The sequence below is a fragment of the Lepisosteus platostomus genome, chromosome 2, assembly GCF_059453375.1.
Source record: "Lepisosteus platostomus isolate fLepPlt1 chromosome 2, fLepPlt1.hap1, whole genome shotgun sequence".
NCBI lineage: Eukaryota > Metazoa > Chordata > Actinopteri > Semionotiformes > Lepisosteidae > Lepisosteus > Lepisosteus platostomus.
Window position 1 is genome coordinate 61,685,638 of NC_142612.1, and position 24,573 is coordinate 61,710,210.

Here is a 24,573-nt window from a genome sequence, read left to right on the forward strand (position 1 = left end):
CAACCTTTTTACCTCTTTGTAGAGGCTAACAGAGCCGAAGTTCTGCTCCATGTTCTCTGTAAACTGACGTGCGTGTTGTGTGGTGCTGTGCTGACAGGCTGTGCTGTGCCGCGGGGCAGAAGAGAGCCCTGGGAAGTTTGCCACACTGGCTCTGAGCAAGGAACACAACCCCACTTGCTACGAGGAGAGGATGAGGATCCAGAAGGCAGGAGGCATGGTCAGGTACACGGTGGGGGGAGAGGGAGGCACTTCTGCCAAGGCCTTCACCTGCTTAATCCAGCACCAATACTGGGCAACACGCAGCTCTCTGAGGCATGAACAGTGTCCCCCCCCCAAAACACAATATATGATCTATTTGACAATACACGTATTGAAATGAGTCCTTAAGCATTTGGGTTTTTCTCTTCAACACTATTTTAAGGTCTCAGAGTTCCCTGAAAGACATGCCTATATTTCTGAGGCTTTAAGATGCCCAGTAGTGATATAGCATGAAGTGGAGAAATTTGGATAACCAAGAAATGCAATAATTTCATGTAAGTGTACTCGTTCAATATACTGTGGATTCATCTTGTGTGATTTTATCATGTTTTACTTTGTTTAGTGGGAGTTTGTTCTTCTAATTGCCTTTTGCCATGTTCTTCGTTTAATATCCAGACTCTAAATCGGCATTCATTTCAGCTAGGGGGCACTACACCATTACTGTTACAAAAGTGCACAATGGGAATGCAGTCACAAAGATATCATTCCTGTATTCTTGTGGTGTTTTCTTTCCACATGAAACAGCTGGATGTTCTTCTAATTTTACCAAATGCTAGGCTGACTTCATTAACGATGAGCGAATCGTTTGACGCAGATGGATTGCTTAGAGTCTTACAGGATTAAGTATACAATCAGTTTGCAATTATCCTCTTGTATATTCTTTATTATTTTATGCGCCACTGCTTTTTAATAACTGGTATTAAAGCTGAGTTACAGAACATTGGCTGCTCAACTTGAGTCAGAGCACCCTTAGGCTGTCTCTGGGAGCTTGGAAAGGTTTAACAAGATGCATTAGACTCGAAAAATGTACTCACCAGATGTAGAGTTCGCTTCTGTAATTAACTAATTTATCCAGTTTATTTCAGGCTATTAACTATGATAGGCGTGTATATTAATGTGTAATGCGTGGACCATCCAAAGTATGACTCGAGGTTGTTGTTGTATTCCATTTGTCTCTCAGTTCATGTATTTCCTTCATTTTTCCTAATGTAGACTTAAGATTTGAGACTTGCAGACTGATTTGACGATTTCTGCAGCGTCCCTGGTCTCTCTCTGCTATGCTTCCTCACCCTAAGAGTTTGCAGGCATTTCAGTCCATTGAAATTCTCAGTTTATGTCAATCTTTTCCACTTCAGTCTTATTAGCTGAAAGTGTTTTGCTGGGAAGGTCTGGATGCCTCTTGTGTAGAGCATGTTCTGAACATCAGAGCTCAAATTGGGGATCTTCAACAGATGCCGTTTTACTGGTGCTGCCAGTCTTGATTTTTTTGGGGGGTCTGTGCACACATACTAGGAGCAAATGATTTATTACCACATATCAGCAATGAACCCTTTGTTCTGAAGCCACAGTCATTCTGGCTTCTTAGGCTACTTCTGCTCTTCAGTAGCCAAAGGCTTCAGTCAAGTCATTTAAAAGCTCGGGTGGAACCAAGTCCCCATGAAACCACAAGACTATGAATGAACAACAGTTGTATGTTCGTTGCCTTCCTGAAACAACATTGCATGCTACAGTTAAAAGGAAATTTCTCATGAGTATTTTTAGGTGCTTGGATATTGTGGTTACGTTGTGCTTACTTATTCCATAGTCTCAGCATTTTGTGTGCTAAACCTTCGGATGAGATGGAAAGTCCAGGTCTTGTTGCAGATTGCAAGTATGCATTGTTTACCCCCCGAATCTGTGTCCGCTTAACAGGATCGGCATTGTTATTTTTGTGAGGTTTGAGAGCAGTAGTTATTGCGGGAACATTCAAAAGGCTTTTTCCAGCTAGTTGCTGGTCAGTGTGTTAACATTGTGCACTCGGAGAAGTCGTAGTACAGCGTGGGAGTGTAAGCAGAGACCCGCGGCTGAGAGAGTGCTCAGCACTGTACCCTCTTCTGCAGAGACCGGGTTCATCTGTGAGTGACAGCAGGGCGTCAGCCCCCTGTGGCTGCACTCGTGAGCAGCGCGGGATGGTAGCGGCTCTGCTGAACGACTTGCTGAGCTGCTGTTGTGAAACACTGCACTTGTTAAAGGAGTAGCTGAGCTTCCAGCAGTTGTTGCATGGAGGCAGTGGTCTGTGGCGTGCCATTCCTGTGTGGCTACCTCTCTTTTCTGTTGACTGCTGGAGACACTTGTGGCCACCTGTAAAAAAAAACTTGGCAATTTATTTTCTTAACATTAATGATCATAATAGGATTTTTTTTTTTCTGAAAAAATGCTCAAAATCTTAAGTGCATAGTTAAAGCAAATTTGTTATCGTATTGGGAAAGGTGAACTATTTCAAAAGTTTTTGTTCTTTTCCATCGTGGTCATTAGAATGAAAGATTTTCACTCTTTTCACAAAGGGGTGTGGGAGTATGTAACAAGCAAGCCAGCCCTGCTGATGAAGCTGGTACCATGGCTTCTTTCTAGATACTAGATGTGCCAAATGGTCTCCTCTCTGTGATCACCAGTCTTACATTAACTGCTTTGACCAGTGATAAGTCCCTTTTACTTTTAACTGGATATTGCATCAGCAGAGCATTCCAATTTGCTCTTTCCTTTAGCTGTTTTTCAGTATCACATTTCTCCATATACATACATGGACAGTTGAAGACATTGAAATATTAACTCAGAAGTACAAGTTAACTCAGTCAAAATGAATACAGCAAACAGTTTCAGGGAAGTGTCAGTTTTTAACTACAATTTGGTTTAAATGTTTGTTTAAAAGGCAGTGAGTAAGATTTCATCTGCTTAGATACTTTTTTTTTTACTTGACATAAAGGCTAACTTGGAAGAATAAACCTTTACCTCTTCCTTTGCATGCTGATGCAGCTACCTACTTTATTTAAATCTGCCCACTATGCATGAAAGCCAGCATTGATTTGTCCTCTTATTATTTCTTGGGCTTAGTTACAATTATCTAACCTGCTTGATTTGGGAAGGGAGATTTGAGCTCTGTCTGCCACAGCTGCCCAGGCCTTGCAGATCATGTCTGCCCTCTCCTTTTACCTCCCTGTCTGACCAGCCCCTTCCCATCACCACCGCATTGACCACGCCCATCCAACGTAATCGACTTATTTAACCACGCCCCTCCCCAGTAGCTTCCCCGTCAGACCATGCCCCTTCCCCTCATCTCTTTGTCGGCGGGGCCACTACTGCACAAGTGCTGCCTGGAGCTGCGGTCTGTGGGATTGAGCATGGAAATACTCCTGACAGGCACAGCGTGCTGTGGCAAGGCCATGGGCAAGTGGTGAAAGTAGAGCCCTGCCTTTTCACTGGGAGCTGGTAATTAACGAGAATAATAAATAAGCACCTTGAGAGCGCAAGGAGAAACAATGTGTAATTGTCTATTGTTTCCTGTCACTAATTATAATCAACAAGTGTATTCAGCTTTTATTTCTTGTGCAGAAACCTAGCATTACTGGGATGCTTCATTTAAAGTAAAACCTAAAGACTTCCTGTCTGTCATAGCCTCATTTTTGTGGTCTTATAGGCAGACAATATGTTAAAAAATTAGGAAAGGTGTCTTTTTTGTTATGTGTTTGTGTTAATCTAGAAACCACTTAGGAGCTGTTTTATTCATCTTGAAGATTGTTAATGTGACATTTTATGTTCTGCTTTGTTGTATTAGCGTGATTGCCGGTAAAGGAAAATCTTGCGCCATGAGTCATTTCAGGCAAGGTGCCTGTTGCTGTGGGGTGAACGTTCTGCGACTGTTACAGCAGACTGGATGTAAAGCTGTCTGTCAGTACTGGCAAAATATTCTTTCATAAATTTTACCCTAGAGAATGAACAGTGCAGACTCCAGTTCATATTATTAGCACAGATCCCTTCTGTGGGCTATGCAGAAATAATGCAACACTAAACATAAACAGGTTTTAAGAGCTGTGTATACCTGACAGTATTTAATCGGACACCTGGAGTGAACTTTAAATAGGTTCATGTGCATTTATATCAGTGTGTGTAAAGAAGAAAGATTTTACTTAATAAAATCTTTGCATTTCTATACAGGACATAAAACATGTAACAAACATTGGGGGCTATTCAACCTATCTAGCTCATTTGGTCCCTAGTAACTAATTTAATTGGGTTGTTAGATTCAAAAATAGTTGGGGATCTTGTTCCAGACTCCTCCAATCCTTTGTAAACGTGTGTCCTGTTCTAAATTTTAAATGCACTCTCTGTAGTTTGCACTTGTGTCTTCTGATTTGTGTTTCACTGTTAACTATGAAGGAGCTCACTGGGTTGTCAATATCATTGAAGGGTTTGAATACTTCATATCGTAGTCTTCTCTGTTCAAGACTATAAAGCTTCTGTTGTTTTACTCTGTCAGTGTAGGACGCAGCAGCAATGCTTTTGAATGATGTGGTGACTTCATTTGCACACAGTACTCTAGATTCAGTTTTAACAGTGTATTGCATAATTTTAGCATCCCTTGATTTAAATTATTTGCTTTTAACTGTCTTAACTTGCTATTTTTTGTTTTTTTACTGCTTCCATATATTGTCTGCCAGATGCAAATATATCAACATCCTAGGTCTTTTTCATAGTTTATTTAAGCTTAGTTTTTCCCATCTTGTTTCCCCATATATTTATAGTGCATGATTTTTCCACCCATTTTCGTTCGTAGCTTCTATAGTTTTGTGATAATATGCTCCCTATACCAGAATCTAGACATTGATATAAATTAGCAAGAGGAGTGGTCCTAATACAGATCCCTGTGGTACCCCACTAATTACATCACTGCAATTTCAACATCTCGCATTTTCTAAGGAGAGTAGAGCATATTCATACTTTTTAGCAATAAATAATTGCAGTGAAATCAGGTAAGAACTTGTCAATTTTATGAGTTGTGAAAGGTGCCTGAAGCAAGAACACTGTCGTTTGTCCAACCATTTCTGTTTTCTTTCAGGAAATTCTGGCTTCTTTTTGTAAAAATATTTGTGCACTATTGGATTTTTTTGTAAAGCTGATACTTAGAAATTTCTTTTGTTTTTGTTTATCAGACATTTGAAATGTCTTCCTTTTGCTTGTGCTGTTGTTTGTTTCTGGTTTTCAAGTTTTCAAAACGTTTGCACTTTGTGAGACAGTGCAGTGGGATAGAGGTGGTGATATTAAACTTAATGTAATGGAGAAAATATTACTATAGACAGCCTTTAAAGTACCCAACAAATATGAGAGCTCATCACCAGTGACAGACCTATGGATTGAGGGATGGATGGATTTTTTGTCACTTTGAAAAACACATGACACAACTGTGCAAGAGACACTGTCTGGTTAATTACATGTTCAGCTTCAACAATGTGCAGACTAATGAGAAAACAGGAAACATGAGGGACAGGCCATGTACTGGAAAGCAGAGGGCCACCATCTTGCTGAAACAGGGCCATCGTACCTGTCTAATCCAATGTGTAATTGTCTGTAGACTGCATGCACCGCAGTGGCTACAGATCAAGGAATTTCAAGAAGATGTAACTCACACAGTAGACTACTTGTAGTTTGCCAACTGCAATAATAATCTGCATTGTTAGAACTAAAAGGTTAACAGGATTTTACTTTCAGCAGACCTGACAAAGGATAAAGTATCTGTAGATCATATGGTGGGCATTATGCTTTCTTCTGCATTATTTAGACCAACTGGTGGGGCAGTGGAAATGTGAAGATGTGGGAAGGAATCTCCTTCAATACAAGAACAACTTTGAGAAAATGTTAATGTCTTGTCCTGACCAGCTTTCTCTCCTGACCTGTCTCAGGATAGCACCATCAATCCCAGTTACAGTAGACAGCTGCAGTCAGTCTGGCTGTGTGGTGATCAGGAAGAGAGTAGTGGAACATCACACAACAGGCTAGCCAGAGGCTGATCAGGTCCCGAGTTAACTCTGCCAGGGTTGTTAATTTAGGGAGGTCATGCCTGATACTAGCTTTGTACTATTTGTTTTTCATGGTTTTCTGTGATTTTGTTTGATTATGCTGAAAAAATTTGAATTCCTTATAGCTGTGTGTTGCATTTGTGCATCAGCGTATAAAACATTTTCAGATGAGGGAGCGGTGCAGATAGCAACCTGGAAATTTATCATGTATGAAAATACATTAGCTTCTGTTAGCTGGATTTCCACTGATGCTTAGATGGGATGTAGTGGTTGCTCGCTCTGGCAGCAGAGGGCATAGTGTGATTGGAGGGCTGAAGTCTTCAGGATTGTCGTACCCTGTCCCGGTACACTCCTCCCTTGATAGTGGGTGGGCTCAGACTGCAGCTCCTCCGGGGGTGGGATCCCTTGGGTGGTCTCTCACACTAGCAGGGAGAGGTGGCGGGGGTGTGGATAACTAATTGAAGGTTGTGTGTTGGCCCACCATTGAAGTTCTACAGAAATATTGGAGGCACCCTTTTCAGCTACAGCAGGCCCTGCACTAGGTGTTTACAGTAGCTCAACCACCAGAACAATTAGCAGTGAACTGGGTACAATCCACAGGGCCCTGGTTTTACTGTTTGAGCAAACTGTAGGCACAGACCTGTGATCCAGCTCCTATTAACTGGCACCACTGCTGCGGACAATGTTTTAACAAGGAAGGAGGACCTCGGTAAGAAAAAGATGAAAATGTTAGTGATTCAACTATCTACCTATAAATGTTTCTACTGGTAACTGCTGCTAGTTAAATGCTACTAGCGAAGTATTTTGGTTTAATAAGGAGTTTTTTAGGACAATTTTCCTTGTTTTACAATGTTTTCAGCCATCAAATCCACTGCAGGCACCAGACTGTTATTTGATTATATTGAGAAATGTTGCCCTGGTTACCAGTTGAACCTGTCGGTAGCCATCACTTCACCCTGACCTTTTGTAACTTTTCCAGTAATTTGATTTGGAGGCTTTCTTAAGGATAAGCTGATTCTGGATTCCACTACATTGCATTATATCGGTGTGAAGAGAAACAGTTGCAGGTTTGGCACACACAATTTCATGCCATGTTTAAGCCACAGGACGTGCAATGCTGGTTGCCTCAATAAAGGCCTTAAAAACACTTATGTCTCTTCTAGTCTCGACAACTAGAAGCTAGTTGACTTCTTTGAATTTAGGAGCAAACATCGTGTAATCTCCTCAAAGTCTTTGTGCAAACGAGAGGAAGTTCACCTACCAGTAGTACTCAATCACAGAATTCCTTTATTTCAGAGAACTCCAGCAAATGGACTTGCCCTAACTGCAGTTTAGAGCAGTCACTAGTGGAACTTTGTATGACTGCTGTAAGGGCAGGTTAGGAACGTGTAGTAATTCCCTTTCACGGTAAGCTTTAAAATCACCATGATAACTCCTTAGCCTGTTGTAGAACAAGAACACGGGGTTTATACATGACAGTATCAGGAATCGAGGAGCTGTTTTGTATCGGCTGAAGTGTGAAATAAAGAGCTCAGCAGAGTGAAAATAAAGAGCTCCTAAACCAGAGTTAACTTTCTTATTGATTCTACAGGAAATGAATGTAATTTTGCAACATGGCCTAAAGAATGTTAATGTGTATTTTTAAATCTCAGAGTTGTGATCCAACCAGGATTTGTTCATCCTTTCAATTTTTTTAATGAGGTGAATCATTTCTGTGTACAAAAGTGAGATATTTCCCTTGCCTTATCTTCCTCCACTCCTGCATAGCTTCAGGAAAGTAGCAGGACTTCATTAATTACAATGTTTGCTGCACCAGCTTTTTATCCCTTATTCATGGTTTCCTGTTGAGAACGCGTTACTGGTAGGCAGGTGCCATTTAGCTTCGAAAAGAGACTTTTTTCTGTTGCCAGGAGAGAGAGAGAGAAGCGAGTACCTGGGAATGGAGGGTGGTGAAGTTTGGCAGCCTGCATTTTCTCATTCTGTGTGGACCATGGAACTGGAGAACAAAAGAGAAAGTGCGAACAAGAAGAGGCTTTTTGTTCTGTATTTTAATTGCTTAGCAGGTGCCCTTGTCCAGCTCGAATCTGGTTCTGCTTTCATCTTACAGATTCAAGGTAGTGTGATGGTCAGTGGTAAAATGTGATGTCGTTCTGAATGATAAGCTTATGCAGATAAAGCACAATTTGGTCGTATTTGTCTTGTGGCGCTGTTATTACTGCACTGTCTCCCCGATTCACAGATCGGAATAGTGTCGTGTCTGAATTTCTATGAGTCTTACTGCAGTGTCTCCCCAGTTCACAGATCGGAATAGTGTCGTGTCTGAATTTCGATGGGTCTTACTGCAGTGTCTCCCCGATTCACAGATCGGAATAGTGTCGTGTCTGAATTTCTATGAGTCTTACTGCAGTGTCTCCCCAGTTCACAGATTGGAATAGTGTCGTGTCTGAATTTCGATGGGTCTTACTGCAGTGTCTCCCCGATTCGCAGATCGGAATAGTGTCGTGTCTGAATTTCGATGGGTCTTACTGCAGTGCCTCCCCGATTCGCAGATTGGAATAGTGCCATGTCTGAATGATAGTTCTCGGTTGCTCTGTTTTTATGCTTCTGGGTTTTACAGAAACTTCTCTTAAAAAGTTAATTTGTCAAAAAAGGGGGAGAAGGCTGAGAAGGAGTGTTTACCTCCTAGGGAGAGACTGCCAAAACCCTTCAAGGTCTTGGATATAAAACTACTAATTTATTAAGAAAAAGAAACATAATTTATCTTCAGCTGAAACAGTGCCAGGTAGCGCAATTAACAGCAAATAAGATGGAAAAATATATCTGCGAGAGACAGAATGTGTTCTGAGCGCTGCACATGGAGGCTGTCCAAGTTTTACGACGGAGGATGCCTGAGAACAGTAGTATGTGTTCCCGGAGGGGCTATAGACCCGCATGGAAGATGCTGCCAAAGATTTATGGAGAGGTAGAATGGGGAGAGAAGCGCAAGGCATCTCCAAGGAAGTGAGAATACCATGTTAACCCTTCGAGGGACAGTCCCCTCATCTCTGGTTCCATCTCGCAGTCCGTTTCCTTGTTCACGCCCTGTTGCCCCAGCAGCTGTCTGTTACTCCTAGCCTTCTCATCAGCTGTTCTTTTCTGCAGTTCCCCCCCTTTCCCTGCCAGCCACTAAGCTCTAAGATTGTGACTGTAGCACAGAACTCGGGTGTTAAAATACTTCTTCATATTTCCTCTGGTCAAGTTTTTCAGATCGGTATTTTATTTTCCTAATGAGGGTACCATTTTAGACTGTCCGTTGAAGTAGACCTCAGCAGACTCCAGATTAAATTCATTGAAATGAATTCTTTTGTATACAGAATATAGTAGTTTGTTCTGAACAGGTGTAGGTTTGTAGAAAAGAAGTGAAAGGACTAATTTATATGTTCTCCATTTTCGGTCGTGATCGGACTACCTGGTTGGTTTGTGCAGTATGGTTCTTTACAACTAATAGTCTTTGAAGTTACCTCTTCTTGAAAATATTATATTGTAAATCCTTTAGGGCACACATAAGAATTTGTGCCAATACAGAGAGTGGCAATATCTTACACTTGTATGGCACTTCATCGCAGATGAGGATCTCAAAGAATCAAAATAGGTTCTAGTACAGTGGTGTCCATTCCTGATCATGGAGACCTGCAATTTCGTAGGTTTTTGGGTCACCCATAAATCATTAATGCCTATACACCAGGACCAGTGTTTTGACCACTGAAGCAAGTGAGTACTTCTGAGATCATCGGAAAATGAACATAGCAGCCCTGTGTAGCTCTTAGAGATCACAGTTGGCCTTTTCTGTCTTAATTATAAATCAGGTACCTTACTAAATTGCCCCAAACTCACATGCATTCCAAGTCTTTACAGATTCATGAATTAAGAGTGACCTATAAGATCTGCTGTACTGTGGCTGTCCAGGAGGGTTGGCCAGTCCTTCTCTTGTATGAGCATTTGAATTAAGGCTTCTCGTATTATTTAGCACCTGTGTTTAGAAAACAGACTGGTGAACATGTAGAGATTTAATTTACTTGATTTTGAAGAGGAGAGAATTCATAACTTAAAATTGACAGCACTTGAGGCCATAACAGCCTTGTTCTAGTGCTTTATAGAAGTATAATTTTGACATATTGTAACATTTTTTTAAAGTACAGGGAAACTGCATCTTAAAAACTACCCCTGTCTCCAAATGTGTGGAGGCTGCTGGCATGCAATAAGAAAGTCACAATGGTTTGTGTTATTTCAAAGCTCTGGGATATGTGGAAACATGCTGGGATTAGTGCAGGAGGATGAGTGCGTGCCTCTCTGTCGGCAGTTTCTGTGGGCAGTTCAAGATTTTGCTGCCCCTGAGGCAATGATTTTAATGTAAACAATGGTTTTGAAAAAATTACCTAATTTACCATAGTTTATTTTTTTCCTGAGGAGGTGTAGAGTTTCTGCTGTCATCGCTGTTCTTTGGAGCAAGGAATTCTTTAACATAACTTTCTCCAGCTCTGATCTTAGCTGTTTTGCAATGAAATGTTCCAGTCTCAGCTGTCTTCAGCACTAGAGACCCCTTTCATCTGATGGCCTGTTTGACAAAAAGAACCTCTGTCAGGCACTGAAACAAATCTTTTGCATTATAAAAAGCTGCAGCCCTCGCACACTTCATTATTGCTTCATTTGTGTGATCTGTAGCTGTAATAATGTACGGTCTTCTAGAAAAACAAACATTTCTTTTCTTGACTACATGTAGCTCTGAAGCATTCTTATTTTGTGCCGTCTTGATGGTAAAAGCATTCCCTTCTGCACTGTCTTAAGTAATGTAGAAATACAATTTCTCTGGTCTTCAGTGAATGCTTTACACTTACTGGCATATAAACACTCAACTCTCAGCACTCCAGTTCTGTCACTTCGATAAGGAACACTACAGCAATTCATCCTGGCTGCCTGAAAGCTGCCTCCCTGCACCTCAGTAACTAACTGCACTGTCAACACTCCATTGTCAGCTTATGGCTTTTCTATTTAATGAGGGTTTCAGTGGCTGCTCACAGTGTGAAGTAAATAGACCTTCTATTGTGAAGTGGTCATTTTTCATTCAGCGCATTGGTTTTTGCAGGCCCAAATTTTCACACGAATCCATCCTTGTAAGGTAATAGAGTTACGCTACAAATCACGGTTGTTGGAGCGTTTTTCTCCTTTTTTATTTCAAGGTATGCTGCCCTTTCCTGGGTTTGTTTACATTCCTCAAGCATGCAGTGGTGGTGGGACAAGGATATTGAGGTTGGGTTGCGAGATCGCTGTGGCCAGCAGGCTGGCAGCTGAGGGTGTCGAACTGGCCAGCCACTTCTCCATCATGAAAAGGGCATGTTTGCAACACTTGTCCAGTATTTACACCTGCGCTAGAGTCACCACATTCATTTTGAAAGACAATTTCTCTCTTTTTTGCCATGGGAAGTGAAAGTCATTAGATGCAGTATAAAGCTTAGTATATTTGATTTAGATACACAGAGCTAGGTTGGGAAGTTCTACGTCTCAAATTATATGATATTTGGAATTATAAGGTGCAGACAGTTTGAAGCTATTTGTCAGTTCTGTACAGACTGAGAAACTCTTGTCTGAAAAGGGCAGTTAGTAAGACTTTTCTCATTATTATTATTAAGACTTATTTATCTATTGTTTCTTTATTTCTGCTTGAATAGCTGTACGACTTTTTAAAAGAAGTATGAGAAACCAATGGCTGTTTTTGCTATTTTGGGCCAAGATTGTTCAAATGCCTCATGCTCACCCCAACAGTGCAGGAAGATATGACAACAGGCAATTCCTCCTGCCAGAATGAAGTAGCTAATCTGCCATTCTAAGGCTTTTAATGCAGTAAGAGTCATATAGCACCAGATGAATAGACTCCTGTTTGTCTCACCCACTCTCCTCCATTAGCAGTGCAAGAATTCTGGTTCAGCCAGGCCTTGAATAATTCCTGTAAGAAAAAACTTAAAACTGGCAGCGAAACCTAAATCGAAGCATAAACAATCTCAGGACTGAGGACTCCTGCCGCAGAAACCCAGAGAGTCAAGGGGGTTTTAAGTCTAAGTATGCGCTTACTCGCCAGCCCTTTACAGCTGAGCACATCCGAAGTGTTGCTTGGGTTCTGTTCAGATCCCAGACTGACAGCTCACCGAGCGCAGACAGCAAGTGGGGTAACAGAGCCTTCATTCTGCAGCCCTGCGGAAGCTGGCTGCACCCAGGCAATTACACAGGAGACAGTGGGCTGATTCCAAACAATTAGAGAGGAGACAACCGCACATCAGCCCTCAGCTGTCACCCAGCGCCCCTGTTTGCACTGCGGCTCCGCGTTTCGGCTTTCACATGCCATGCCGCAGCAGCGTAATTAAGCTAAATTGGGTGTTAAATGGCAGCAGCTGTCAGTGCGCATAAACAGTTAGATGCATGTTTTTTGTTTTGATAAGTGGATTTTTCATAATATGTGTAATGGGGGCAGCTGTGGGGGGGGGGGGGGGGGGGTTGGTTGATGACAGCAGTGCTTGAGAGGCCAGGAGACTGACAGCAGTGGAGACGGTGCCCCCCCACCCCTGTCTCTCCACAGGGCTGAAGCAGTCCAGGCCAGCAATTTGAGTGTGAGGTGAGAGGCTACCAGCTGAAGCTTGAATAATTTAGATATCAAAACATGCACAGATCTGTATTTTTAAAAGAAAATAGACCTTTCCTTGTTTTTTGTCCCTCTTCATACATGGAAGTCTTTCTTCCATAGACTAGATTTTTCTGTATTGCCAAGACATGGTAATACGGTGTTGTCAAGTTTTTAAGACTTATAACCTCGATCATTGACATTACATATTCATGCCTGAAGTTCCATAGCATTTGTTTTCTATGAAGTCCCTTTGTTTGTTGCTCGTCTTTTAAGGAGAAGACAGGAATTTTATATTCATCCCTGGTGTTTCATCACTATAAATTTGAAGATGTGATATTAGCTGAATGGTTGCTCCGTTCATAAGTAGTTTCAAGTGCGAGTTATTTCGGAGGGTGTTCATTTATACAACATCCTGTAAGGATGAAGATATCAATACACACAGCATGGGCAGTAGCCAGTTGTTCACCCAATTCCGGGATCCCCCAGTGGGTTACCCTGTAATGAGGCTCTTAAACCTGTAGGGTAGTCAGTGGTTACTTCATGATAGTTTCTATTCTTTGAAATAATCTTATTTTATGATGGAGGATTTTCTTTTTTTTTACCAAAGTAAGAGGGGAGAAAAATAATTCCTACATCTATAACTTAGATTTGTGTATCATAAAGGTTTAAGGTTTGTGTTGGAAGTGGGTATCCTGGTTTCTTCATCCATCCATCCAGTAGAGTGTAAAAATTCCTTTTTACACTCTACTGAGTATTGAAAAATCTTTTATAATGATGGTTGAACCACATTTAAATGAGCAAACCGATATACAAAAATGATGTCTAGACAGCTTTGTTCTGAAAATAAAGCCCCCTTTTATGCCTGTTTTTGTTTACATCATGAGTAAACACCAATACATCATGGAACGACAGGAGGAATGTGGAAAGCAATATTGTGGGCAGCAGTGGAACTTCAGAAGGTTTTTAAAAATTCTTTGAGCAAGGAGAGGCAGTCTTGGCTTTGCTGTTCCATTCCAGTGCATGACTTCAGTCCAACCTCTGCTTTGCTACCTTAATTGAACATCAGTTACTCCATTGGCACTGCTACTGTAGCTCGCCACCATACTCCACATTAGCTTTGCTTAAGAGAGCAGTAACCTAAGAGAGGTTGCAAAGTGGAGTGGCTGCTTGCCCTTACTGTCACTTTCGGAGAGAAAGCTTGCCAGCCATTTCTAGAAGGATTCCAGGATGCTGTGTCCTCCACAAAGCTGTTCCATGCCCCTATAATACTGTGTAAAGGCAAAATCCTGTTTGCATTCCTACAAAAACATCTGCAGTATAATATATGTGGCCTGCCCCTACTTTAATTTTCTAAACTTGAGTCTCCGGAAAAGGAAGAATGATTGTTGTACCCCATTCCTCCATAAAATTTCAAGTACAGCCCTGACAAACTTGGAATGCATTAGCCCCATTTTCCAGCTCTTTCTGGAATTGTGTGGAATGAAGGACCAATCTACTGAATCTTAAAAAAATGTTCTAAATGTTGATTAGAGATCCTTTCAATCAGTGCAAAAAAATACAGATAAAAGGATCTCATAAGTCCTGAAAACAGTCCGAACTCTTATTTCTTGAAGTTAAGTAGTTCATTCAGACATGAGCAAAAACTGACGTTTACTGTCAGCTACAGCAGAGTTATTTGCCTGAATTTGATTGTAAACTCCTCTGCTGGTGCTCTCTCCTCGTGTAGGGACGGCCGTATTCTGGGAGTGCTGGAGGTGTCTCGATCGCTGGGTGATGGCCAGTACAAGCGCTGTGGGGTGATCTCAACGCCTGATGTCCGCCGCTGCCAGCTCACATCCAATGACAAGTACAGCCCTTTTTAATGTTTTTTGTAATTTAATACCCAGCCAGTTTGGGTTCACCAGCTGGTTTTAAGACTTAATTCTCCAGCATCAGCCCACATACCACATAAGAGAGAATGCATGGACTGGATTCTCCAGCATGCCCATCTGCAGTGCCATTCATTTTTTGCAGGCTCTACAGCACCCGACAGCAGAATTAGTGCTGATTGGAGGAGCAAAGTGTCTGTCACATCACGCCTTTTGGTGCCTGTCATGTCACAGAAGTCACGGTTTTTCTGGAAAACAGAGGCAGACTAATCCCAGCCTTGCTCTGGCAGTAACTCCAGTTGTGCAACACAGCTGATGACACACAGGATTCTGGCTAATGACATGGCTTGAACACTCTTGTAAAGCATAGATATTGGGGGCTTCTGAGTAGCTGAACCAGTAAAGATACTCCTTATGAGCACATCTGTGAACACTGTATTCTAGATGTTTGCCTGGTCAGATCTGGCCTCTGTCTGTGATGGCCACCATGTGTTGGCCAGGGCACCCTTGCCTTGCCTTGCCAGGCAGCAGCAAACCCTGGATAACATTGATTATCTTTGATCTCAATGAAAGACTTCAGTTAGAGCTGAAATCTTTTTGGGAGATTTCCTGTTATAGATCTATATAGATCCATATTACAGATCTTATAGATCTATAAAAAGCATACCTGAAATGTTATAATGCTTGGCGGCGAGGATTTTCAAGACATGGCAGACAGTTCTAAAAACTTTTATTATTTTCATAGATATTATCAGTGGTGGATATGGCTCTGTCTCTTTTCCTCCTCGTTAATCACATAGGCGTCCCTAAGGCTGAGCATTTCCGATGTCACCAGAGACCCTCACCCTAGACACCTTATCTGCTGTGTCTGCCACTCCCCCGCTCATTGACATACTCCTCCCCTCACCCCACCCTCATCTGTCAGCGAGCCCCTCAGGTGATTCCCTGGACTTCCCGACTTGGCACGGAAGGAGTGGGCGAATATTTACTCTTCTGCTTGGCGTTACAATGTAAACGACTGGCCAGTTTGCCCGTGCATGGCTGATTCCCTGAAGAGCCAGTGGTTGTTTGTGCATGTCTCTGTAAAAGGCCATTAGGCAAATTACTCTTTCTGAGGAGATATGCTGGTAAGACAAGGTGTCTAGCTGACAGTGAAAGTGACGAACAAGTTCAGGTCTCAGATTTTAAAGTCAGATGGATATATCCATTTATAAGTGACTGTATTGTTTAAAATAGGCCAAGCTTAGATAAAACAACAAGGAAGTTTATTTAAATTCAAGTAGCTCTTAGGAATTTTGAGAAACTCCACAGAGGCTCAGACAAAAGGGAGCCTTCCACTAGAAACACTTTCCTTCCGCCTGAAACAATTGTACAGAAGAGTAGAGTGTTAAACAAGCCGGCATCTCTGGTTCATTCGAACGAGCAGTACATGGTGTTTGTCAGTGTAGCCAAGTCTCTGACTTGTGAGAACGGCCAAATCTGTGGTGGTTTATGCTAATAAAAACAGAACTGTGGTATTTGTGTGTTGGAGAGAATGAATGTGTGTGTTTGAGAGTTTGTGTGGTATGAGTAATTAGTGGATCCCTGCTGGGGTGTCAGCATAAGTGACTTTTAATAACAAATGCAGTACATTGCTGACCCACACTGTAAGTTGATGATTGGTTGTGGTCTTTCAAACACAAGAACATAAGAATGGAGGAAATGAAAGGAGTCCATTTAGCTGTGGTAGCCTGTTTTCTTTTTCCAGCGGTTTGCCTAATTGATTCAAAAATCTCATCCAGCTATTTTCTGGGAGGAAGCCAGAGTATCGATTTCAGTCTGGGCAGAATGATCTAGACCCTCATAACTCTTTGTGTAAAACAGCGCCTCCTGTTTTTCAGTTTTAAATGCAAATATCGCCGTTGATTTTAAAGAAGTCCTTTAGGTTGAATTAGTCAATACGGTGGGAAGTCTTTTTCCATGAAAAAGGTGATCTGTGATAAATTTTGTTATCTGTTTCTTTAGTTAATTTCCTTCCTTATTTTCTCTTTCTGAGTTTTTTTGGCTGAAAGACCACTGACGTTTAATTTTGTGTGTGGCAGATTCATGATCCTGGCCTGTGATGGCCTCTTTAAGGTCTTCGCTCCAGAGGAAGCTGTTAAGTTTGTGATGGGCATCCTGCAGGTAGGTCAAATGCTGTTCCCCCTGAGGAGTGTAATCTGGAATACCAATCTGTCAGACAGTCTCTCTGCCGTGTCTTGGGCGCTCTGACCGACAGAAGGCTGCTTGTGATCATTATATTACAGGTGTGCTTTGTGTGGTTCATTTTTTTGCTAATTTATAGTTTGATTACAAAACTGTATAGTTTATAGGCTGATATAAGCTATATAAATTAAATTCTGGAACAAAAGTCTTTTTTTTTCCTGAGAAATTATCCTCAGGTCATTCAGAAGGTTCTGGTTCAACTTACATTATTCAAAACCAACAGTTTGCAGGATCTATGACAAACCTCTTCCTCTATTTTTTGCAAAAGTAAATTCCTACTTGCATCTCTGGCACAAGTGTGTTTATAAATCCACTATCGTTTTCTTTTTTACATTCTGGAATGTATTTTGCTGTCATTTCCAAGTATGTGTGTATTAAGTTACATAGCTCTTGTTTTGCAGGCTACATATATCGCTCACACTCACTGTCGAAATGACCACAAGCTCTACAGCAAGAATTAAGTGGCGATACAAAGTCAGTACTATCCTGCCAAAATAAGCTGACATTTTTCTGCCTAGAGCTCCAGTCTTGTTTTAGAAAACAGACCTTTCTGGTTCACAAGTAGATATTCTCAGTCAATGCTGATAGGTGAGCTATTAATGTTCTATTTCTAAATATATCTATATTCACTGATTTTTCTCAATAAACCGAAGGGACAGGTTATTTAAATTAAAAATATTGGGGGGGAAAAAAACAATGTAATTCAAATCATCCATATTGGCTGCATGATGCATTTGGTTGCCTACAATTAAAGTGTGGTTTCTGTGCACTCCAAGCATGTATCAAGAGAACAGTGGTAAAGAGAGTAAACAAGGAGAAGAGACGCTGATCTGAGTTCTGTTGTGCCGGAGCCCGAGCTTAGCCCCTGCATGTGTTTTGGCAGGACGAAGCGCTGGAAAAGAAGGAAGGGAAGGCGCGGCAGGAAGCCCAGTTTGAAACGGCGTGCCATCGGCTGGCCAGCGAAGCAGTGCGGCGGGGCTGCGCGGACAACGTCACGGTCATACTCGTGGCCATCGAGTTCTAGATCTCCGGATCCTGCCCTGCGCTGCCCGGGTGTGTCGGGGATTCCCATCATCACGCACACCAGGAGGCTAAGGGACAGGAGCGCACTGGCCTGCTTTCCAAGACCCCCCAGCTACGGGACCCCTGGCCAGCTGGGCCAGCAAAAAACATTTTTATACGGACAGATTTGGAGAGATGGGAGAAACAAAAGAAGCATTCCTTCTGTCCTAGCTGGACTGGTTCGTGTAAGCCCTTTGTTTACTTATGAAGCAATGATGCAATGTAGACGTTTATGCTTACGGCTGCATGAAAGTAAAGTTTGAAAAGTACAACAAACTGATTCTCGTGACTTGTCTTTTTTCTTTTTCTTTTTAAGAATAAAATAGCCTTAATGTTGCTGACATGCTAAAGACCCTGGGCCATGTCTGCAGCATGTTTAAACATGAAGATTTTCATTTCTGTTTGCATTTTGAGTCACTGAAACAAAAAGCACTGGGAAATGGAATGAGTTTGCCGAAAACAAGGCATTGAGAAGCGTCCTGCCCTCCACGAGGAGCATCGGTGTTGAATTGGTCAATACAGCTTGGTTACGCCATCAGGAATGATGTGTGTCAAGCTGGTATGTAAATCTATTTACATGACCAATTTTGAAATTTACAGGATAGAGTTACTGTGGACAGAGCACCTCCTGCTTGCATAGATAGCTATTGGAAAACTTTATCATTTGAGCTAGTGAAGAGCCCAGCCAGACTTTTTGTGACCATGGCGCAGAGGGGGACAGGTCTGGCTCTCAAGTGATAGTTTTTGGGAGGCCTGACCTCTGTAATCACCCAACAAGCTGGGTGATTTACTATGTCAGGTGCAAAGCACAAGCCTTCAGGTCTGACTTGACGTGTGCAGTGGTCAGGGGGAATAATCCCTAACAAAGGTCTCTTCATTTACTCTGCTTCAATTAACACTACTTCTTTTATTGCAATTAGATTCCTTGTGTACCCATTTATACAGGTGGGTCTTTTATTGGAGCAATCTGTTTAAAGCACCCTGTTTGAGGGAACAGCTGTGCCTCATGTGGGATTTGAACCCACAGCCTCCCAGTTACAGAGCCCACTATTCCACTCTGCAGATCGGGGAGCTTAAGGCAAACGTTCTTGAGACAGTTTAATCAGAAATTGCTAGTTTGAAGTGGCATGCATGGATTGGCTTTTTTTTAGAACAGTTGTTGGAAGATGGGAGGTTTGTTGAAACACGCTTCAGCAGGCTGCATCTGAATTTTAAGCTAGAATAATTACACTATTAATGAAAAAATATATTTAAAAAAGTTAAAAATCCCAACAACAACAAAAAATCCCAATTTATGTGGATGGGAGTACTCAATTAAGGACGCATAAGTTCTAAAAAGGAAATAAAATGCTCAAAGGCAATTAATGCAACAAAATTGAGAAAGACTGCTTGGCAGCTTTGTCATTTCAGTTGAAGGCCAAACAAGATATGGAGAGGGAGCAGTGGGAGACGTTTTCAGATTTCAGTGAATCCTGAGGTTTTAGGTCAGGAAAGCAGAGATAACATGAGCTACTGCCAAGGCTCTGTACACGAGACAGATCCATTATTACTGTCATTCACAAGCCCAAAAAAAAAAACAATTAAGCAAACTGACTGGTGGTTTGAAGACAGGGTTTTGAAGAACACGTTTAGAGGGGAGATGCGCTGTTCCGCTGTGTGAGGCTGGGAGCGGGGAGTGCAGAGTCCGTCTGCGTTTGATAGCTCAGGCAGATCCCCTGCGCAGATAGCAGCCGCGTGGCGCCGCGCAGTCACAGAGACTGTTACAGCCTGATCTTGGGGAATCAGAGGCCTCCGAGATACCGATTGACAGATACAGCCGGTCTGAGCTGTCTAGAGCCACCTCGTGGAAAGTGCTCCTTTCATTTTTTCCACCTTTTCAGTTCGGCCTTCACTTTGAGGTGCTTTTGTTTTTATGTTGTGCTGTGACATTGCAGGTATGTTTTTCTGATTTATGTTGATGCACGTTGCATAACAAAGTTCTTTTTGTGAGGACTCGTCTAAAGCAGGGGTGGGGAACCAGCCCTGGAGGGCCTGAGGGTGCACTGGTTTTCATTCCACCTCTGATCTTAATGATATAATTGAACTAATTATTTGAAGTCAAATCACCTGTTGTTTTATGTATTAATTCAGCTGAAACTGAAAGATGCATGCAAAACCCTACAGAATTTAAACTCTGGAGAACTGGAGGTTCCCTATCCCTGATAAAAGGGGTAATGCATCAAACTAAATTTAACCGAAGGTAATGCAAGGGCATTTTAAGTGTGTACATTATGCGTTAATTGATGCATTGAAAATAAAAATGAAAATGAAATATTATAATTCCACTGTACATGTGATAGAATGACCTTGTGCCAAACCAGCACAAAGTCTTTGGAAGTTTAGATCTCGCAAACACTAGCCAAATAGCAGTAAACACATACATTAGAATTTCTTCAAGAAAAGTAAGAAACAAAAATAGTAAGACAAGCACAAAATGGTCTCGGCAAAGAGCTGCTCACAAACCTTTGTATGGATGAAACTAAGACAGACACATTTGTTATTTGTTAAGCAGAAGAACGTGTCTGAAAAAGTAGTCAGGAGATTTTGAAAACCAAAGCTATAGCTGTTGAATGGGTCTCTTTGCAATTGTGATAGAAATCTGTCAGTGATCACAAACATTTTGTCTCTTGATTTTTCCAGACCTCACAGATATCGGTTCTTAGTATTATTCTCATCCAGGTTAAAACCTCTCAAAGAGTTGGACATTGCAGCCGGGATCGATCACCACTTTTTTTAAATATATGGCCCTTTTTGAATGAAATCACTGAAGGAAACAAACATTGAGATTCTTTACAGTGCAGTTCTCTAGCTGAACTTTTCTTTTGGTGGGACTGCTTATGGATTTTTGACAACAATCCCTCCATCCAACTGTTTCCTAACTTCTTCATCCAATTCACAGGCACAAGGTAGGACGCACCTGGACAGGACATCAGCCCATCGCAGAGCACATACAGACACAGACGCACACATACACACACATACACACCAGGGCCAATTATCCCAGTAGCCTATTAACCTACCAGTACGTTTTAAGACTTTGGGAGGAAACTGGAGCACCCAGAGGAAACCCATGCAAACATGGGGAGAACAACAAACGTCACAGAAAACACCCCAGGAATTGAACTCAGGGTCCCAGCTCTGTGAGGGAGCAATGCTGACTCCCGCAACACTGTTTTGACAACCATGCATTTTAAAATAAAATGGTGCTAGTTGTTCCAGTAGCGAATTTCTTTCTGTTAAGCTACAGTAGCCTCAGTGGACCAACTTGAAAGAGGATTTTTGTTGTTGATTTTTTTTCAGGTTATTTATTGGGGACCTGTACGAGTGGACTGAGTGCACATTGGTTGACTGGGGTCTGGTTTTGCGTAGTGGCATAAAACTGAAGGTACCTTGACAGCACACACAGATTCTGATCCACTCCAAACCCTGATGGGTCGCTCAGAAAGATAATGAGGCCTCCTCAGATGTGAACAGTTTCCAAACCATATGTGGTTGAAACTACTTAGATGAATTGTGAAAAGTGTTCCAAAACATTTGGAGCAACTTTCCACAGTCTTTCATTGCTACGCTTTGCAGAAAATGAAAACAAGATGTCAAGCTGTAAAAGTTCAGGACTTGTATACTAAATATTAATGTTCTAAACAATGTACTCCGTGTATGTTTTCTGTAATAATGAATCCAGCTTGTGTCTGCGCACATTTGCTAGTTTTGTTCTCCGTTTCCTGAATCATTTCTAATGCTGTAAATATTGTTGGCGTCTTTCTCCAGCTTCTACAGCCGTATTGTCAAGAGGGAAGGACGATAAGTCAGAAACAGGTCAAGTAGGGAGCTGCGTCAGCATGCGTAGGCTGCAAAGGAACAAGTAAAGGTTTATTCCACGCTGAAAAAGAAACACAACATTTTGGCTATGGAGCCTTCTTTGGGTGAGTCACATGAAGAAGGCTCCACAGCCGAAATGTTGTCTCTCATTTCTTCTCTTTTCAGCGTGGAATTAACCTTTACTTGTTCTTAAGTCCCGTCCAGCTGCATCTTCGTCACAGCTATCAGTCTCAAGGGACAGCGGGAAGCAGTCTCAGGTTGATTGGAATAAAGTGCAGGTAAGAGATGGAAGAGCAGAGGTTTTTTCTCATCCCTGGAATGAGCGTACCTGTTCTGTTTCTCCTCTCTTCTATTTTTCTCATTTTGTCGGCACCGATTTTTAGGATTTGTGTGGACACCCCGGCAGCGCGCACACTGATTGAGGGGGGCGGGTGGGATTCTGGCTGCAAAAAAGTTAGCTGTTGGAGAGAAGGAGAACACTCCATGTCGTGTAAATGACGCAAAGGACCGAGAATTAATTAATTTAACGCAGTCTCCAGTCCTACTCCTGGAAGGCTGGTGTGTCTGCAGGTATCTAAAGTCTCTTTAAAGTACACCAGCAGCGTGTGAAGAGATGGAAGTGAAACTGATTGATCTAGGCTTGACGTTGGCTTCGTCCGTCCTTCCATTTTCTCACAGTGGAGGGTTGCGGGGGAGCCAGAACCCATCAAGGCAGGGGACACTCTGAATGGGCAGCCAGTCATTGGCTGGCAAGACCAATCGACCTGCCTGGGACTGAGAGGAATATACAATAGCACCCCAGGTATGGTATTGAACCCAGGATCCCAGCACTGCAATGCCACCATGCCACCCAGGTTGGCTTAATACAGCATTTATAGCAGTTAGGAGAGCTGAAGCAGGTGACTGATGCAGAGCTGGTAGACAGAGGTAAAGTACTCTGAGGTGTTACAAGCTTTTCTGTGTGAACGGCGGAGCGTGTGTGTTGTTGCAGTGATTTCTGCCAGTCTGGCGCTGTGTCAGGTGTGTGGTCACGGGGAGTTGGCACACACTCCAGCCATAAGAGGGCTGAAACTCTCTTTATCAAGCCTAAGAGATAAGAGGCCTAGGGAGACAGCTCCAAGCCGGCAATCCCTCTGATTCTGCAGAGAGATGGAGCTGGTTATCAGAACACATCTTTACAGCTGTGTGTGTCTTGTCTGGGCTTCTTAAAGGAACCAGGACTGGGACTGTGCATTCCCCAGTGTCTGTTTATAAGAAAAGACTGACAGGATTCAGGAAGAACTTTAGATTGTGACTACAGAGCATATTTTTACTACCTCAGCAATGTGAACAATGTGTATTCCTACATTTTTTTTAAATAAAGGTGGACATGATAACAATCCTGAACTTCTTTTTTAAATCCTGAACAATCTTCCCAATAGAATGACACATTTAAGTAAGGACCTTTATTCACATCTCATTTTAAATACATTTTAATATTGGTCTGCAGCCTCTTTGTGAGTGGTCAAAATGGAGAAATTCATATTTGTGTTGTGTGCCTTATGTGCCATTTCATTTGTTGTACATGGGCGAGTTCGTTAATGCTGGCAAAGTAACTCCTTGTTTCTCAAAAGCAGAACGGTTTAACAACTGGGGAATCACATTACCAGCCTTGTGCTGATAAAGCAGAACTTGTACAGTAGCTGTTCCCAGATTTCTCCAGACAGAGGGATTTGTTTCAGACAGACACGACAAGTGTTAAGGGAGCATTTTGACTTTTGAGCGAAATGTGCATGCAGGCTTCTTACCCTGCTAAGGGAAAAACAACTTTAATTGTGGGGTGAAACAAGCACAAAAAGACAAGTTTGCATTCCTTTTCAGTTGTTGCACATTTTCCTGCTCCCCAGGCTGCAGCGTCAGTGGTTAACCGACAGTATCGGGGATGGAAAAGGCCAGCCTGTGTTCCTTCCTTTGAAAACAAGGACTGGTCAGCCGTCACCAGCAGCAGAGTCTGCGTCAGGCCGCGGCCCTTGTGTAACTCTTCCTGATGACGCTGCAAATTCACAGCTGCTCAGCCAATTGAAGGAGGCGCTGTTGCATGGCTTGCTCATGGCCACCTGCGCAGGAAAGTGCTTGGCTAAGTGTGCATCGGGACCACAAATTTCCTCTCTACTTTTACAAATCATTCTATGCAGTGATCAATGGTCCTGTTTTGAGTCCTGTGTACAGTTGTGGTTTTCATAGTGTATACTGGGTATGAAAAGAAACTTAACACTACTGCCTTTAGAAAACTAAAGAATGCGGATTTGGGTATTAACTAGATGTTTGGTCAGTTGATCATTCTGCGCTGACCGGACTGACTTGAATAGCTTTGATTGTTGCATAAACACCTCATTGGGTGGATTGAGAGGACTGATTGGGCACAAGTGACGAGGGATTCAACCCCTTGAATGTCAAGCCTGTTGAAGCAGAATTACAAAGAGGAACTGACATGCCCCACAGCCAGTGGTGGCCACACATGCTACTAGCCTGTGAATTTCATTAGAGTCCTGCCATGGACGATTGAGGTTAATCAGCACAGTGAAACTTCAGCGCCAGTAAAACTTCAACAAAATGTCTGTCTTCTACAGAAATGACTTTTTGCCGGTGATTTATCAGTTCTTTGCAGTTGTTAGTGACGTTTCTTTGATGCTCAGCATGCTGTCATCACCCTTGTAATTAGATAAAGTGATTAGAAAATAGATGATTGGAAGGACACACCATTAAAATGCTGCAAAAGAATACATTACATGGGCTAGCACAACCAGTAATGTTGCACGTG

At 42.2% G+C, this 24,573-nt stretch overlaps 1 protein-coding gene across 10 annotated transcripts in view; it reads left to right on the top strand.

Moving 5' to 3' along the window:
* The window catches only part of ilkap (integrin-linked kinase-associated serine/threonine phosphatase), a 28,462-nt gene extending 10,271 nt beyond the window's left edge, over positions 1 to 18,191 (top strand). For 8 of the 10 annotated variants that reach the window (XM_088611508.1, XM_088611497.1, XM_088611538.1 and 5 more), the window contains 3 exons: positions 98 to 222; positions 14,468 to 14,587; positions 17,737 to 18,191. In XM_088611508.1, coding sequence (XP_088467634.1) covers positions 98 to 222; positions 14,468 to 14,587; positions 17,737 to 18,178 — 687 coding nt within the window. In that variant the 3' untranslated portion in view covers positions 18,179 to 18,191. Of the gene's footprint in view, positions 1 to 97; positions 223 to 14,467; positions 14,588 to 16,690; positions 16,773 to 17,736 lie in introns of all 10 variants that reach the window. The other 2 variants (XM_088611519.1, XM_088611580.1) reach the window with 2 other exon arrangements.
* Positions 18,192 to 24,573: the final 6,382 nt, after the last annotated feature.